Below are 16,956 nucleotides of genomic sequence, written 5' to 3'. Positions count from 1 at the left end.
TTTGGCTGTAGTGTGTGTGTGTGTGTGTGTGTGTGTGTGTGTGTTGCAGAAGTTGATGAGGTTCATGTGAAGGGCTCTCACCATGGCAACACATGTGTCTTCCTGAGCACTGACTGAGACATGATACATTGTTTATATGAATATGTCATATTGAATAATACACACACACACACACACACACACACACACAGCCTGCAGTGGAACTGCTGTCTCCTCTGATCTGAGCTGACACATCCCTCCAGCAGTGTGTGTGTGTGTGTGTGTGTGTGTGTGTGTGTGTGTGTGAGTGATGAGTGAGTGTGTGTGTGTGTGTGTTTTAGAATGTGTGAGAGAGAGTGTGTGAGGGAGTGTGTGTGTGAGGATGTGAGTATGTGAATGTGTGTGTGTGAGAGAGTGTGTGAGAGAGAGTGTGTGTGGGAGAGTGTGAGTGTGAATGTGTGTGTGTGTGAGAGAGAGAGAGAGTGTGTGTGTGAGGGAGTGTGTGTGTGAGTATCTGAATGTGTGTGTGTGTGAGAGTGTGTGTGTGTGCGTGTGTGAGAGAGTGTGTTTGTGGGAGTGTGTGAGTGTGTGTGAGGGAGTTTGTGTGCGTGTGAATGAGTGCGTGTATGAGAGTGTTTCTCCTCATTTTTGAGTGTGTGTGTGTCTGTGTTTCTCCTCCTGCTTTTCTTAATCTAGGAGAAAATCCAAAGCTGATCCTGAGAAATGAAAACACAATGAAGTCTCTTGAGCGATCAGAGCCTCCAAACCTAATCCAGCGGAGCAAGACGCGCTACAACATCTCTTCCCAATGAAGTCTCTTTAATATCTCATTGATAATTAAGTTTCTTCTGAGAAAAGACCCAGAGTCACTTCTGGACTCAGACTGCTCAGATCAGAGCTGTTAATATGAGCTTCTCTGTTCCAGGGAGCGGAGCGGCTCTCCTCGTTCATCTAACAGCTGTATACTCTCACTCTCACTGGATGAAGACTATAGACTCATATGAGTTTATTTCTCCTCAGGAACTACAGGAGGAACATCTAAACTATAGCGATAACAACACAAGAGGAACACTGGGATCACTTTCAGAACAGCGGATGAACGTTAAAAACATCGACAGCCAATCAGAATCCATCCTGCTTTAGGTCAAAATTTAAGTTTTTTAGTTCTTAGTATGAATATGTTAGCCTTAAGGTTATGAATAAGCTTTGATTTGACATCACTACCGTTGACACACGGAGCAATATGGGTTAGGTGTGTGTTCGGTTTCTCAAACGCTCGAGTTTGATTCCGTTCTCCGACTGTACGGTTTAAGAATGAAATGGCTAGAATTTATTCCCACCTCTACTATTGAATCCAATGTATCATCAGCGCTCGGATTCGCTTCCATGGTGCCGTCAAGTACGACTCACAGTCTGTGAGGTAAATAAACGCTATTGGCTATTTGAAAAGGGGGAGGGGCCATTCAATATGTCCCGCCTTAGCTTCCTGTTTTAGTGGAAATTACGTCAACGCATCAAACAAAGCTGCGCGATCCAAGGCACTTTAAAGAGCTCGAGCATTTAAAGCAACAGACAACAAAACTGCAGCGCTTATAATAAACACAACAATATCGTCCTTCAGTGTGAACACTAATATAGTTATCGTTATAGTTATCGTCCGCTGGTGTGAACACTAATATAGTCATCGTTATAGTTATCGTACGCTGGTGTGAACACTAATATAGTTATCGTTATAGTTATCGTCCGCTGGTGTGAACACTAATATAGTTATCGTTATAGTTATCGTACGCTGGTGTGAACACTAATATAGTTATCGTTATAGTTATCGTCCGCTGGTGTGAACACTAATATAGTTATCGTTATAGTTATCGTCCGCTGGTGTGAACACTAATATAGTTATCGTTATAGTTATCGTACGCTGGTGTGAACACTAATATAGTTATCGTACACTGGTGTGAACACTAATATAGTTATCGTTATAGTTATCGTACGCTGGTGTGAACACTAATATAGTTATCGTTATAGTTATCGTACGCTGGTGTGAACACTAATATAGTTATCGTACACTGGTGTGAACACTAATATAGTTATCGTTATAGTTATCGTACACTGGTGTGAACACTAATATAGTTATCGTTATAGTTATCGTCCGCTGGTGTGAACACTAATATAGTTATCGTTATAGTTATCGTCCGCTGGTGTGAACACTAATATAGTTATCGTCCGCTGGTGTGAACAATAATATAGTTATCGTTATAGTTATCGTACGCTGGTGTGAACACTAATATAGTTATCGTTATAGTTATCGCACGCTGGTGTGAACACTAATATAGTTATCGTTATAGTTATCGTACGCTGGTGTGAACACTAATATAGTTATCGTACACTGGTGTGAACACTAATATAGTTATCGTTATAGTTATCGCACGCTGGTGTGAACACTAATATAGTTATCGTTATAGTTATCGTCCGCTGGTGTGAACACTAATATAGTTATCGTTATAGTTATCGTCCGCTGGTGTGAACACTAATATAGTTATCGTTATAGTTATCGTCCGCTGGTGTGAACACTAATATAGTTATCGTTATAGTTATCGTCCGCTGGTGTGAACACTAATATAGTTATCGTTATAGTTATCGTCCGCTGGTGTGAACACTAATATAGTTATCGTCCGCTGGTGTGAACACTAATATAGTTTTCATTCTTGGTGTGAATGTGCTTTAACTAACCCGACCCCGAACACTTAATTTGCGCTCCAGTGTGAGTGTTTGTGCTCTGACACGATTCTGTCACGTACTTTCGCCAGCGAACGTCTCCCTCCCATTATCCTCCTCGCAGAACCCCGACTTTAAGGACAGCGGGTTTATTTATTCATGCCTCTCTTCTGGTTTACTGGAGCTTCTGATGCCTCGACACAGATTTGCACTTTCCTCTGGCGTGCGTTCATGTGCCGCCCGCAAGAGAGACTCGCGAGTGTTTCCCTGACGGCTGTCAGATTCGCTCACGTCCCGAATCTCCCACCAGAGAGTTCAGGATCCCAGAGTCCTTAAAAACCCTGCGAAAACACGCCAGAGAGGAAATCTGTGCACGGCCTCAAACATTTCTCACCTAAACTATCCCAAGAACAAATGATCTCAGGTCTCATTTATAAAACCCTGTGTAGGATCCTTACTAAAAGTCGACATGCGCCTGAAAGCCAAAAATGGCGTACGGAAAAAAATATTCACTTATAAAAGAGTGTGTACGCCAGAACCTGCGCAACATCCCCTTTATAATCCCAGTCAGAGGAAGATTGTGAACATGCGTCTCCTCCCCGAAATAACCATATATGAGCTTACAATGCCTCCTTTTACTATGCATATCCTCATCTGCATATCATTTGCATATGCATATTCATCCACGTGATGCCATGTTTAACGGTACAAGACATCAGGAAAATATGAGATGTGGATGTGCGTCACATTACATTGATAACAATCATTTAGTAGCCGATCCTTGCCTTGTGTTTGAATAAATAAATCAAATAGTATAAAATACATTTCAGAGAAAGTTTTTCTCAATCTTTTCCACCGGCCAAATTTAATTGCTTTATATTTTTAATGGAAACAGAAAGGCCTTATTGTTCATTATTTGCGTGTAAATATTTTCTGCTATTATCATGCGCTAAGCAAACATTAAAACACAGCATGTTCAACACTACTAATATTTCTATTCATTAGAATATAAAAAAACGTTGTAATGATTTAATGTAATTTAAGTGCTTAACTCCATTAATGAGAATGGCATATTTAATCTAAATGTGTATATTACATCATTCTTTTTAAGAAATCATTCTTTTATGTATTTAAACTGTTATTGTGAACATCACTGTATTTATGATTAGGACTCATCATGAAGATTTAAAGTGGTTTTCCTTCATCAGTCCCTCAGATCTCCATCGGTGTCGCCAAACTGTTCGTACGCATGGATCAGAGTAACTTACAGATGTACTGTCAAGTGGCTTTTTATAAATCAGAACTTATGCGTGTGAAGTGGCGTACGACTCGTTTGTGTGACGCCGCGGTTATAAACGAGGCCCTTGTGCTGCTATTTACATTTAAAGGGGTGGTTGATGATGATTTGACTTTTCTAACTTTAGTTAGTGTATAATGTTGCTGTTTGATCATAAACAACATCTGCAAAGTTACAACGCTCAAAGTTCAAAGCAAAGGGAGATATTTGCTTTTAAAGAAATCGCTTTTTAAGGACTACAACAAACGGCTGGTAGAGACTACACCACATTCCTCCCAGGTTAGTGACATCACAAACCCTAACATTTACATAAACCCCGCCCCCTGAACACGATTTATAGATTATCATGACAGAATATGCTAATCAATGACTAGAAGATAGTACACATCAGCAGCAGCTCATTTGCATTTAAAGGGACACACACAAAAAACGTTTTTGCTCACTCAAAAAAAGGGAAAATTTTAACATGCTATAAAATATCTGTTGGGTATTTTGAGCTGAAACTTCACACACACACTCTGGGGACATCAGAGACTTATTTTACATCTTGTGAAAAGGGCATTATATGACCCCTTTAATGTTTGTCCTAAAAGTCCTTTGAATAAATCAAGAATAAAAATTGGTGGTTGCACACATTCTCAACTTCAACACTAGGACTAGTGATAATGAGTGAGTTAATTAAATCTTCTCATTAATTAAATGCATATTTATGTCTTCACAGCTCTGGAATCTGATTGAATGCTGGACACGAGCGTCTAACGAGGGTCGACCCCAGCCAGCCAATCAGCTCTCGCGCTCAGCTGACAGGCGCAGCTGCTTGACCAATCACAGCTGAGATGTGCCAGAGGTGGGCAGGGCTTGAGTGCTGGAGTGGCAGTGTTCAGTGTCGAACGCTCAGAGAGAGAGAGAGAGAGAGGAGAGACAGCGCTCCGTTCGTCCGATACTCCTGCGCGTCTCTCTCACTGCAGCTCTGTATGCGAGTGTGTGTGTGTGTGAGTGTGTGTGTGAGCGTATATGTGTGTGTGTTCATGTATGCCGGCAGCAGCTGCATCGCTCCTTCATCCTCTTCATCTTCATCTTGCGTTCGTAGTGAATTCACAGCATTGGCGCACAATCCTGCTCATCTGTTGCCTTGGTGATGGGCTGTCGACTGTCAGGGCCGTGGATGGGCGACGGGATGGGGGTGAGTCCAGTGTGTGTGTGTGTGTGTGTGTGTGTGTGTGTGTAAATGTTCACGATTGTGTGCTGATGGTGATTAGGAGTGACAATGATGCTGGTTCAAACACACACACACACATGTGCTGTCTCTCTCTCATGACTCATGCAGTGATGCGTGTCGGTATGAAGATGCAGCATGATTTTCGTTGTGTGTGTGTGTGTGTGTGGTACGAATCCGGTCAGCTGTGGTGCTGAGTGAGGAATATGTCCACACAGCTGCGCTTCAGTCAACCTACAGCAGTGATAAACCGAATCAGGCTAAATAGAGCGTGCGCTAAAGCGTCTGAACGCGCGAGATCCGGACTGAAATTAATTGCGTTTTTCTGTTGATCTGTTTGTCGTTCAGGTTCACGGTCAGGATTTGACGCACCTGCAGAAGCGAGAGGCCTTCCGTATCCTGGCCAGCTACGAGCAGCCAATCACGCTCCAGATCGAGGGGAGGGGGCGGAGCCTGCAGTATAACCGAACGACGGATTGCAGCACGCAAACGGAGCGCCCGTGGGATCCTCTCCGCCCGCACTCGTGTTCCCTGCCTCGTCTGCCTCCCTCGGACAGGTGCGACACACCTGTAGCTCACCGGCGCCACCTGCAGGACAAACACAGACATGCAGACGTTCACACACAACGCAATCTCGTGCTGAAATTGGCCTATGTACCATGCTAGTTTATGAGCATTGCGTTTTTAAGAACAAAATAGCTGCGTTCAATTAAATTATTGAAGTGACGAGTGTGTATTGTGTAGTGCTGGGCGGTATACCGGTTCATACCAGTATTTTTGTGTTTATTTTTGTTATGATATGAATTTGTAATATACCGCAGTACCGGTGTATGTCGCTTTAACAGCGTTGGGAACGCGGCGCGACACTGTGTGAGAGGGTCTTTCACTGTTCACTGGTGATGCTCAGATGTGTGTGTTACTGTGACGGTGAAGATGGAGAGGTTAAACTATAATTGATAGCTGTCAAATTATATTGTTTCCCATACGTTAGTTCACAATATCAACACTGCCTTTTCAAAAATCTATTTGCGGGTGGCATTGACGTCGCTGAATAAACATGAGCACTGCACGTTTCACAGTCGAAACGCGGCGCGGGTGTTTTTATATGAATGTATCTTTGAAGTGAACGACTGTCTTTAGAAAAGTTTCGATGTTATTTTCATTTAATCTTTCTTAATCTTTCCTGATAAAGCAGCGTTTATGAGCGTTGCTGGTTTGTGTTCAGCCGTTACCGCGGAAACTGCTGTTTCTGCCGCTCCTACAGCGCCTCCTGCTGGACCTCTTTATAAACACTGCAAACCTGTATTAAATACTAGTGTGGATTTTTCTACAATATTCACTTATGACAAAAGTCAGTCTACTGCAGTATTTCCTCTCTCACTCAGTGGTTTACACCCAGTCATGCTTGGGAAAAATAAAATACTGTCATATACCGTGAAACCGGTATAATTTTGAAAAACACCGTGATATGGATTTTTGGTCATTCCGCCCAGCACTAGTCTTGTGTGAACGACTTTCTTTTTATGGTGCTTGCATACTTATTTTTAACGTTGGAGTGGCCATTTTTAAATTGAATGTGCACGACTTCTAGTGTTACTTTTAGCTGTACGAAAACAGTTTGATATTGCAAACTAGTATTTCTTATCATTATAATTCGTTAAACTGCAATTTTTCTTCCAAGTTATGTACCTATCCACCTTATTTTGTGGGAGAGTGTTCTTTAGATTACTAAAGTCCCCCTGTAGTCAATCATTTTATCCCTAAAACTCATCTTTGATCTCCAAAATTACATATTTAAACGTTTTTTCTTTAAAAAAAAATGTGTCATGCCTTAAAATATCTTGAATGTAACTCGACACCCTCGCCTCATTTAGTATACGCGGTTCTATGAATATGCAAATGAGCCCCGCCTCCACTCACTCACACTCACACTCGTTGACGATCACACGTTGATCTGATTGGTTACAAGGTAGTTTGTGACGTCAGAAACACCAGCGATTTCAAAGCGCGTTTTTGAGACTCTCTTTGGTTCACTGCAGTTTTAAGGAGGAAATACTCAGCAATGGAGTCGACTTATGAATTTACACATGGTTTGTCTTAAAGCATATTAAAAACACCACATAGACACATAAACAACATTAAAAGCTGGATTTTCACCACAGGGAGACTTTAAAATGTTCTTCACACTAAGAAAATGGTTTTATGAACTGAACAGAACCAAAAATGGTTCTTCTACGGCATCGCTGCGAAAACCTCCTTTATTTAAAGAGTGTAACTAGAAGAATAACAAAGTGCAGTAAACGGTAAAACTATTTGCGCTACATACATACCAGTGTGTTTATGATTACATTAATATATTATAATAATATGAATATGAATAGTTTGCAGTAACAGACTGTTTTTGTACAGCTTAAATAACTGGAAGCTAACGATAACGAAAGCTTTACTGATGTCGACACACGCTCTTACGTTAACAATACTAACGTAAGAAATCTGAAGTCTCTTACTTTGTGTTGCAACACTGTTTGAACTTAGTGATTTCAATGGCCATGTTGTGTTTGTTAGGACAGTACTCTGTCATGTGACCAAACGTTGCTAATTTTAATTATGCCTGAGAAGCACTGACCAATGAGAATGTCCATCTATGCCTCTCAAAACACACATGTTCCCATCCGTCACGCTCCGTCAGAGCCTTCTCTAGCATGTGAGCTGCCTTAAGGCACAGTCATGCTAGGGTTTGCATCCATGCGCATGGAAACGAGGGGGAATGTGCATGCGAGCATATTTTATCCTTTGCCGCATTCTGAAGTTTCATCATGTGCGGTGAACGCTCACCTCTTGAGTTCATATAGCGAAAAGACGTTTGATCAATTGAGAGCATTTCCAGTCTAGAAGGATAAACATCAAGCATCCAGTGGCTCCGGACTAAAAACATGATTAGCGAGCAATTAGCTCAAAAAAATTAAATCTTTAATGAAAGCCAAATAAAATTTTAGTTTCCAAATTCAACAACTGAAAAGTGCATAGCTTCTTACTTTAGCTTAGAAGCCAAAGTTGTGTTGTCATTAAGGGACATTTTAGTATTTTGAGTAAATAAGTTTTAGTTTGATGCTGGCACTGAATATGTCCCATATAATTATAAAAAAAAAAAAAAAAGTTGTAAGAATATTTCTTACTGTTTGAAGAAGTTACATGTGTTGATTATTGTTCTAAACATGTAATCCACTTTTCTGCTTACTCCCAAAGAAAGTTCCCCTTCAGCCTCTCAGTGCTGCTAAACCATAACTAATAATATTTATATTTAATTACACATTGTTAAATGAACAAACAGTCAGTAAATAGATTAATATAAATCTTACTAATCTGAAGTTAGTCCAAGTAACGGTTCCGGTTCTTTTCAAACGAAAAACGCGCGCTTTTCCGCGAGGGCGTCGGTTGCGAACTCCGTAACGGCTCTGAGCGATTCTCCGATGGAGAGAGCCCGATGTAAAAGTGCTTCGACTTCCAGGTTGTTTCGTGAATCTTTTTGACTGACTTATTCATTAGAACTGGTTCACACGAGTCCTGAATCACGATTCATAACGAATTCGGTGTTGTTTCGTGAATCTTTTTGACCAAAAGAACTGGTTCGAGTCATTTGCACGCGAATCGGACATAACCTCTTTCCTAACGCAAATGAGAACAAGTTTTCCGGATTTTCAAAATGTATTAGATTTCCAAATTATTGTTGTAAATATTTAATATCTAACTCGCAGTTTGGTGGCCTGAGATTGAAAACGAACAGGGAGGAAAACTCTTATTTTGTGTTTTTGCATCAACACAATTATTAGTGTTCAGTTTATTATAAAATTTACTTTTTGCAATGTCGCAGGTATATACAGTGATTTTTGCAATGTGGCAGGCATATACAGTGAGGAAAATAAGTATTTGAACACCCTGCTATTTTGCAAGTTCTCCCACTTAGAAATCATGGAGGGTCTGAAATTGTCATCGTAGGTGCATGTCCACTGTGAGAGACATAATCTAAAAAAAAAATCCAGAAATCACAATGTATGATTTTTTAACTATTTATTTGTATGATACAGCTGCAAATAAGTATTTGAACACCTGAGAAAATCAATGTTAATATTTGGTACAGTAGCCTTTGTTTGCAATTACAGAGGTCAAACGTTTCCTGTAGTTTTTCACCAGGTTTGCACACACTGCAGGAGGGATTTTGGCCCACTCCTCCACACAGATCTTCTCTAGATCAGTCAGGTTTCTGGGCTGTCGCTGAGAAACACGGAGTTTGAGCTCCCTCCAAAGATTCTCTACTGGGTTTAGGTCTGGAGACTGGCTAGGCCACGCCAGAACCTTGATATGCTTCTTACAGAGCCACTCCTTGGTTATCCTGGCTGTGTGCTTCGGGTCATTGTCATGTTGGAAGACCCAGCCTCGACCCATCTTCAATGCTCTAACTGAGGGAAGGAGGTTGTTCCCCAAAATCTCGCAATACATGGCCCCGGTCATCCTCTCCTTAATACAGTGCAGTCGCCCTGTCCCATGTGCAGAAAAACACCCCCAAAGCATGATGCTACCCCCCCCATGCTTCACAGTAGGGATGGTGTTCTTGGGATGGTACTCATCATTCTTCTTCCTCCAAACACGTTTAGTGGAATTATGACCAAAAAGTTCTATTTTGGTCTCATCTGACCACATGACTTTCTCCCATGACTCCTCTGGATCATCCAAATGGTCATTGGCAAACTTAAGACGGGCCTTGACATGTGCTGGTTTAAGCAGGGGAACCTTCCGTGCCATGCATGATTTCAAACCATGACGTCTTAGTGTATTACCAACAGTAACCTTGGAAACGGTGGTCCCAGCTCTTTTCAGGTCATTGACCAGCTCCTCCCGTGTAGTTCTGGGCTGATTTCTCACCTTTCTTAGGATCATTGAGACCCCACGAGGTGAGATCTTGCATGGAGCCCCAGTCCGAGGGAGATTGACAGTCATGTTTAGCTTCTTCCATTTTCTAATGATTGCTCCAACAGTGGACCTTTTTTCACCAAGCTGCTTGGCAATTTCCCCGTAGCCCTTTCCAGCCTTGTGGAGGTGTACAATTTTGTCTCTAGTGTCTTTGGACAGCTCTTTGGTCTTGGCCATGTTAGTAGTTGGATTCTTACTGATTGTATGGGGTGGACAGGTGTCTTTATGCAGCTAACGACCTCAAACAGGTGCATCTAATTTAGGATAATAAATGGAGTGGAGGTGGACATTTTAAAGGCAGACTAACAGGTCTTTGAGGGTCAGAATTCTAGCTGATAGACAGGTGTTCAAATACTTATTTGCAGCTGTATCATACAAATAAATAGTTCAAAAATCATATATTGTGATTTCTGGATTTTTTTTTTTAGATTATGTCTCTCACAGTGGACATGCACCTATGATGACAATTTCAGACCCCTCCATGATTTCCAAGTGAGAGAACTTGCAAAATAGCAGGGTGTACAAATACTTATTTTCCTCACTGTATATATATTACATTTAGTGGCGTTTAATAGGAAAAACATTATTACTATAATTATAAACTACCCATTACTGTTAATATTACTATTTATGTAATATCCATAGTTCATATAACCATCATACTCTTTGTAGGCGTCTTTATGCTGCTGTTGGTCTTTATATCAGAATGAGGTCAGATCTTTATAAACACAAAAACAGCATCATATGAAGGGGGCGTGTCCTATAGCTGGAGGGAGGGGGGCGTGGCTTGTGTTATCAGCCTTTAATATATATTTAAGTGTAATATTTGAGTGTTTTGTTGTTGTCTTCTCAGGATGTACTACAATCACATGACCCTGCCCGTGAACCGTAGAGAGGGAAGCAGGTACGAGTATCTGCCAAACACGCCCAGAGACCTGGAGCACAGGCAACGCCTGGCCTACAACGTGAGTTATTAACATGATCACATTATGATGATTATAAGCTGTTAATATTCATGAGGAGATGCATAGTTATTGATTTACCCTTTATGTGGAGAAAAACTGTGTGTGACCACCAGTGTCTGATATGTGCCACGTTTTAAAGGCCATGCAAACAATAATTTAGGTTGAATATCAAGTATTTCTTTCCAAATCCTGATCGTTCCGCAATGGCTTAAATGAGTGTTTAAAAGCGGTGTGTGTGTGTGTTTGAGTGAGTGAGTGAGTGTGTGTGTTTGAGTGAGTGAGTGAGTGTGTGTGTGTTTGAGTGAGTGAGTGAGTGTGTGTGTGTTTGAGTGAGTGAGTGAGTGTGTGTGTGTTTGAGTGAGTGAGTGAGTGTGTGTGTGCGTGTGTAGGTGTGTGTATGCGTGAGTGAGTGTGTATGTGTGTGTGTGAGTGAGTGTGTGTTTGCGTGTGAGTGTGTGTGTATGTATGCGAGTGAGTGCGTGAGAGTGTGTGAGTGAGTGTGTGTTTGCATGTGTGTGTGTGTATGCGAGTGTGAGTGAGTGCGTGAGAGTGAGTGTGTGTTTGCATGTGTGTGTATGCGCGTGTGTGTGTGTGAATGCAAGTGTGAGTGAATGCGTGAGAGTGTGTGTGTGTGTGAGTGAGTTTGTGAGTGCTTGTGAGAGTGTGTGTGTATGAGTGTGAGAGTGTGTGTATGTGTGTGAGTGAGTGTGTGTTTGCATGTGTGTGTATGCGTGTGTGTGTGTGTATGCGAGTGTGCGTGAGAGTGTGTGAGTGAGTTTGTGAGTGCGTGTGAGAGAGTGTGTGTGTATGAGTGTGAGTGTGTGTGAGTGAGAGTGAGTGTGTGTGTATGAGTGTGAGAGTGTGTGTGAGTGAGAGTGAGTGTGTGTGTGCTGTTCTCCAAACAAACGCGTTTTTCAAAATGGAGCTGCTCTCTTATGCACTGGAATTATTCATGCATTTAGCTACGCCTGGGAATACACACACACACACACACACACACACACACACACACACACACACACGTGTGATGCGCAGGAGGAAACAGCCCTTAATAAAGAAACTGAAGGAGAGACAGACAGACGTTTACTGTTCAGTGGTGTAAAATAATCACTCTTCCACATCACAGCCTCATTATGCTAATAATCCATCGGGAAGCTTCGGAAATGCTGGGATGTTCTTCTCACCGTAACAATCCAATATGAACTTATCTCTGGACTGGTTTAATGGTTTCAGGAGCAGGAGTTCTCCAGTGGCGTTTCTCAGGGACAGAACTGTCTGATCGGCTGCTGCAAAACCAACTTCGAGGAGCCCAGAAGTTTCCAGAGTCAGGTGAGAGTCACATGACCAGGACTGAGGGAATAATTGATGAAAACACTGAATTATTGAGTATTCAATGTGGGGTTTTGAATATAGTCAAAAAATGTGACTGAATGAATCTAGAACCGCAGCGGCGTGTTGTTGCTGTTCTGGTTCTCGTGTGATTCTCTTCATCCGTCACGGCCCGAGAGGCGAGGAGTCACATGTTATGTAAGTTATGTGTTACCAGGCAACAAGCGATCATAAATATGGTGAAGATTCTGAGCCACCGGAGCGACTCTTGAGCCGTTCAGTCAATGGAATTCATGTAGAATTTAAAGGAGTAGTTCACTTCAGAATTAAAGTTTCCTGATAATTTTCTCTCCTCCTCGTCATCCAAGATGTTCATGTCTTTCTTTCTTCAGTTGAAAAGAAATGAAGGTTTTTGAGGAAAACATTCCAGGATTTTTCTCCATATAGTGTCTTCAATGGGGTCCAACGGGTCGAAGGTCCAGATGTGAGTTTCAGTGCAGCTTCAAAGTCTCGACGCGATCCAGCCGAGGAATAAGAGTCTTATCTAGACAAACCAGCGGACATTTTATAAAAAATTAAACCTTTACATACTTTTAACCACAAATGCTGGTCTTGCACTAGCTGTGAGGCGACACACATTACGTAATCAGGTTGAAAGGTCAAGCGTGACGTAGGGGGAAGTACCGACCTAGTGTTTACAAAGCCAACGTGCAAAGACTAAGACAAACTTGGAACAACTTGTGTTCCGGTTCAGAAGTGTAGGATCTGGCGAAAAACTCATTTTCTCCTCCAACTTCGTTGTTTTACCTTTCAACGTGATTACGTAATGTGTGGCGCATCACAGAGCTAGTGCAAGATGGGAATTTGTGGTTAAAAAGGATATAAATGTTTATTTTGTTATAAAAAGGCTGCTGGTTTGGCTAGATAAGAGTCTTGTTCCTTGGCTGGGATCGTGTAGAGACTTTGAAGCTGCAATTTGGACCTTCGACCCGTTGGACCCCATTAAAGTCACTATATGGAGAAAAAACTATTAAAGCTATTATTTTCACTATCGATACTACTATTACCGATACCGATTATTAGCCGATACATCGGTGCATCTCTAGTAAAATCACTGTAACTCATCACCTCGAGTTGCTTATTGTTCTAATGTCTTAATATGTGTGTTTGTGCCAGACTGATGAGGATGACTACCTGATGGAGAAGCCCCTGGGTTACCTGCCTCTTCACCACGAGCTGGACAGTGGCCTCGGCTGGACTGACGGGAGTTTCCACCAGGGGGAGCTGTCGGGGGTGGAGACGGAGGAGGGGGTGGAGGAGTGCCACGCCCGCGGAGGAAGAGGAGGCTCGCCCTCGTCAGAGTCCTTCATCTCGTCAGAACTCAGCGACTCTGGTTTCTACAGCGTCAGCACTGGCGAGTTCCTCCGCTTCCAGCGTCTTCTAGAGAAGCGCATGCGCCATTACAACGCCCGACTGCACCACCAGGGGGAGCCGTGTTCCCGCGAGCGGCGTGACAGCCAGATTAAACACCCGCTGGAAGCCATCCCGGAAACGCTGACGGTTCAACCTCAAAATGTCTGCGTGGGGTCGCGAGGATTGTCGCGGGTGTCGTCAGTGCAGTATCGCAAGGCGGAGCGGCCATCTTTGAACAGGCATAGCTCTAGCAGCGGCTCGCTGTTTAATCCCGCGGTGCACTCCACGTGCAGTACACCGTCCGGCCAGCGGCGGGCGTTGCCACATCCGAGCTCTGTGGGAATGCTAAGGAGGAGCCGGACGCTTCATAACCGCCCCACGCCTATGGAGTACCGCAGACGCGCTAGTCACCCAGCCTCGCCTAATTATAGCAGCGCTACGCTACATCCCTGCAGCCACGGAGCCGACCTTCCCACAAATCTCCCTGAGGAGCCAGACTTGCCAGTGGTTAGTCACCCCGCACTCCCTACGCGGACTGCGCACGCTATGCATGCGATGAGCCATCCATCCCTGATCTCTCCCGCGGAGGAGCTCTGCTACATGCCTCCGAATCTCCATGAGCGCAGGATGCTAGCCTCCACTGATCCCGTGATGGAGCAACCGCCTAGTCAGCAACGGTTCCACACGCTAAGCCACACGCCCAGTCAGGATGCTAACGACACCTGGCCGAAACCCGCTAACCGCGCGGGTTCGTGTGGAGGAGGTGGACTCTATAGCACCTTGGAGGGACACGTTCCAACCACGGCCGCTAGGAAAACGCCGAGTGGGAACTTGCGTGCAATGCGGAACCAGATGCTACGGGACAGAGCGTCCCGACTAGCGGATGAGCGTAGCGGCATGAGCACGGATGAGGAGAGTCATAGCGAGGTACGCATGGGTCGCTACTGGAGCCGGACCGAGCGACGTGAACATATGCTACAGAAACAGCAACAGTTGCAGGCTAGAGGTGGCATGGCTACGACTGGATTGGTGCACGGGGTCGTGGGAGGAGCCAACGTAGATAGTTATAATACAGTTCTCGAGATGAGCCAGAGGAAACTAAGTCGCCTGAGGAACCGGAAGCTACTGGACGACTGGACCACCGTAGAGGAACTCCTGACGCACGGATCGCGCCTGAGCGAAGACGCCCGGCAGCTGCCCATGTCGTTGCTAACCGTCACAACTGTATAGCGACACCCGCCGAGTGTGTGTGTTCAGATGTGCGTGTGTGTGTGATTGTGTGTGTTGGACCGCCCGCACTACACAAAGCTACCTCCTGAAATTGAGGTTTACTGTAGATACAGATGTTTCCAAAAAACACCGTAGTAAATTGATTTTTAAATGTCATATTTGGAGTATCTCGTTTTGCATTGTGTTGTAAAAAAGATGTTTTGTTAATATGGAGCGAAATCACTGCAGTTTTGATTCGACCGCATGAAGCAATACAACGACGCCAGACAAAACAGAATTTCATTTTGGTGCCAAGAAAAGTTTACGTTACGGATCAATTTAAGGTGGTGCTAACCGTGAGATTTCATTTACTTTCAGATTATTCGCAACTATAGCCTATAAACTACATCCGATTACGTCACTTTTGCACAAAATTGAAAATTCCCTCTCAGACCGTCTTCCGCTAGCCGAATTTGTGGTGTTAGCACAGCCCCACCTTTCAATCGTGAATCTGATTCTCTGGGAATAACATCGGATAATCTAACGGCAGGTCGTGAGTCAGATGATTGGGTGTTCAGGGTCATGCTGGAGATCAGGCAGCGGAAAACATGAGTGTGTGTGCGGGTTCTTGCACTATAACTGTAGTTCTGTAGAGTATTTTTAAAGCTATTTTTCTTGTCCTCTTCACAATTGATGTCACTAAAAGGAACAAAGAACTTTTATAAAGACTCAAACGAGAATTATAAGTGGTGTCAACAGCAGTACAGCAATTTGGTAACTGTTCGTTTTGTTCTTGTTCGGTGCAGAATTATATTTTCACCGCACCTTTCCGCAAACCAGGGGGTTTCAATTTTACAATGGGCATCATGAAACACGAGCATAACGAATTTAGCACAAATTACGGTGACAGAAATACAACAATTGACATGCTTTTCTGAATGATTAAAGGTTATTCACACCAAAGACGATAACTGACGATAAAGAATTCTAATTTAAAATAATATATGCCCACAGAGGAATGGAATCACTCTTGTTAAACCACTTTTTCCAGCTAATGAACGATAAAAACATTAACAGCCAATCAGAATCTATCATGCTTTAAAGAGCTCGAGCATTTAAACCGGCTGATAAAACTTCAGTGCCTGCTTATAATAAACAGAACGTTGGTGTGGACAGTAATATCGTTATAGTTATCATTATCGTTTTTGGTGTGAACAGGCCTTTACACAATTTCGTCCTGCTCCGGTTTCATGAGTGAGACCTAATTATTTTCCAAAGTAGAAGATGAAGTATTTTCAGAGTCACCTGTCATCGTGGGATGTTTGCGGATCTTTGTTTTGAGCAGAAAATCAGGATCTTTCCCACCTGCACTATTTTTGGTGCATGAGCACTGGAGTGTTTACAATTTTTTCCTCACAACTGTGACTCTCTGCGACGCATCTCGCTCTCCCGCCCTTTCTGAGGTAAAATCACGTGACGTCCTTTTCACCGTGAGTCAAACGCTGTGAATAATGGATTTGAACGGATGAGACGTGTGCTATTAACGGAACTCTGACTCTCTCTCGCATTGGATTTTGCTCGTTTCCACTTTTAGAAATCATTTTCTTGGAATATGATGTACATGTGGTTGTAATAAAGATGAGATTTTAATTAGCTACATCAAGTGTTTTTTTGGTCCTTATTGAAGTTGGCGTTCATAGAAATGTGTCAACAAAACTCAATTTGCGCTCAGTGTTCCCACACACTTTGACCAACGAATTTCCCATTTCCATTCGTGGGAAATGATATTCCACTTGTTCAGGAAGATCACATCATTTTATAGCGAGTGCACTCTCAATTTCTGTTTGATATAGTATGACTAATGA

At 43.0% G+C, this 16,956-nt stretch overlaps 1 protein-coding gene across 1 annotated transcript; it reads left to right on the top strand.

Moving 5' to 3' along the window:
• The first annotated feature begins 5,034 nt into the window (after window positions 1–5,034).
• On the top strand, window positions 5,035–16,750 carry LOC311084570 (uncharacterized protein). The gene is made up of 5 exons (XM_084116706.1): window positions 5,035–5,174; window positions 5,556–5,764; window positions 11,029–11,140; window positions 12,374–12,469; window positions 13,646–16,750. The coding sequence occupies exons 1-5, from the start codon at window positions 5,130–5,132 to the stop codon at window positions 15,110–15,112; spliced, it is 1,929 nt and encodes a 642-aa protein (XP_083972832.1). The 5' UTR covers window positions 5,035–5,129; the 3' UTR covers window positions 15,113–16,750.
• The last annotated feature ends 206 nt before the right edge of the window (window positions 16,751–16,956 follow it).

The sequence above is a fragment of the Abramis brama genome, assembly GCF_963993115.1.
Source record: "Abramis brama genome assembly, chromosome: 6".
Classification (NCBI taxonomy): domain Eukaryota; kingdom Metazoa; phylum Chordata; class Actinopteri; order Cypriniformes; family Leuciscidae; genus Abramis; species Abramis brama.
This window is presented reverse-complemented; position numbering and strand designations above follow the sequence as displayed.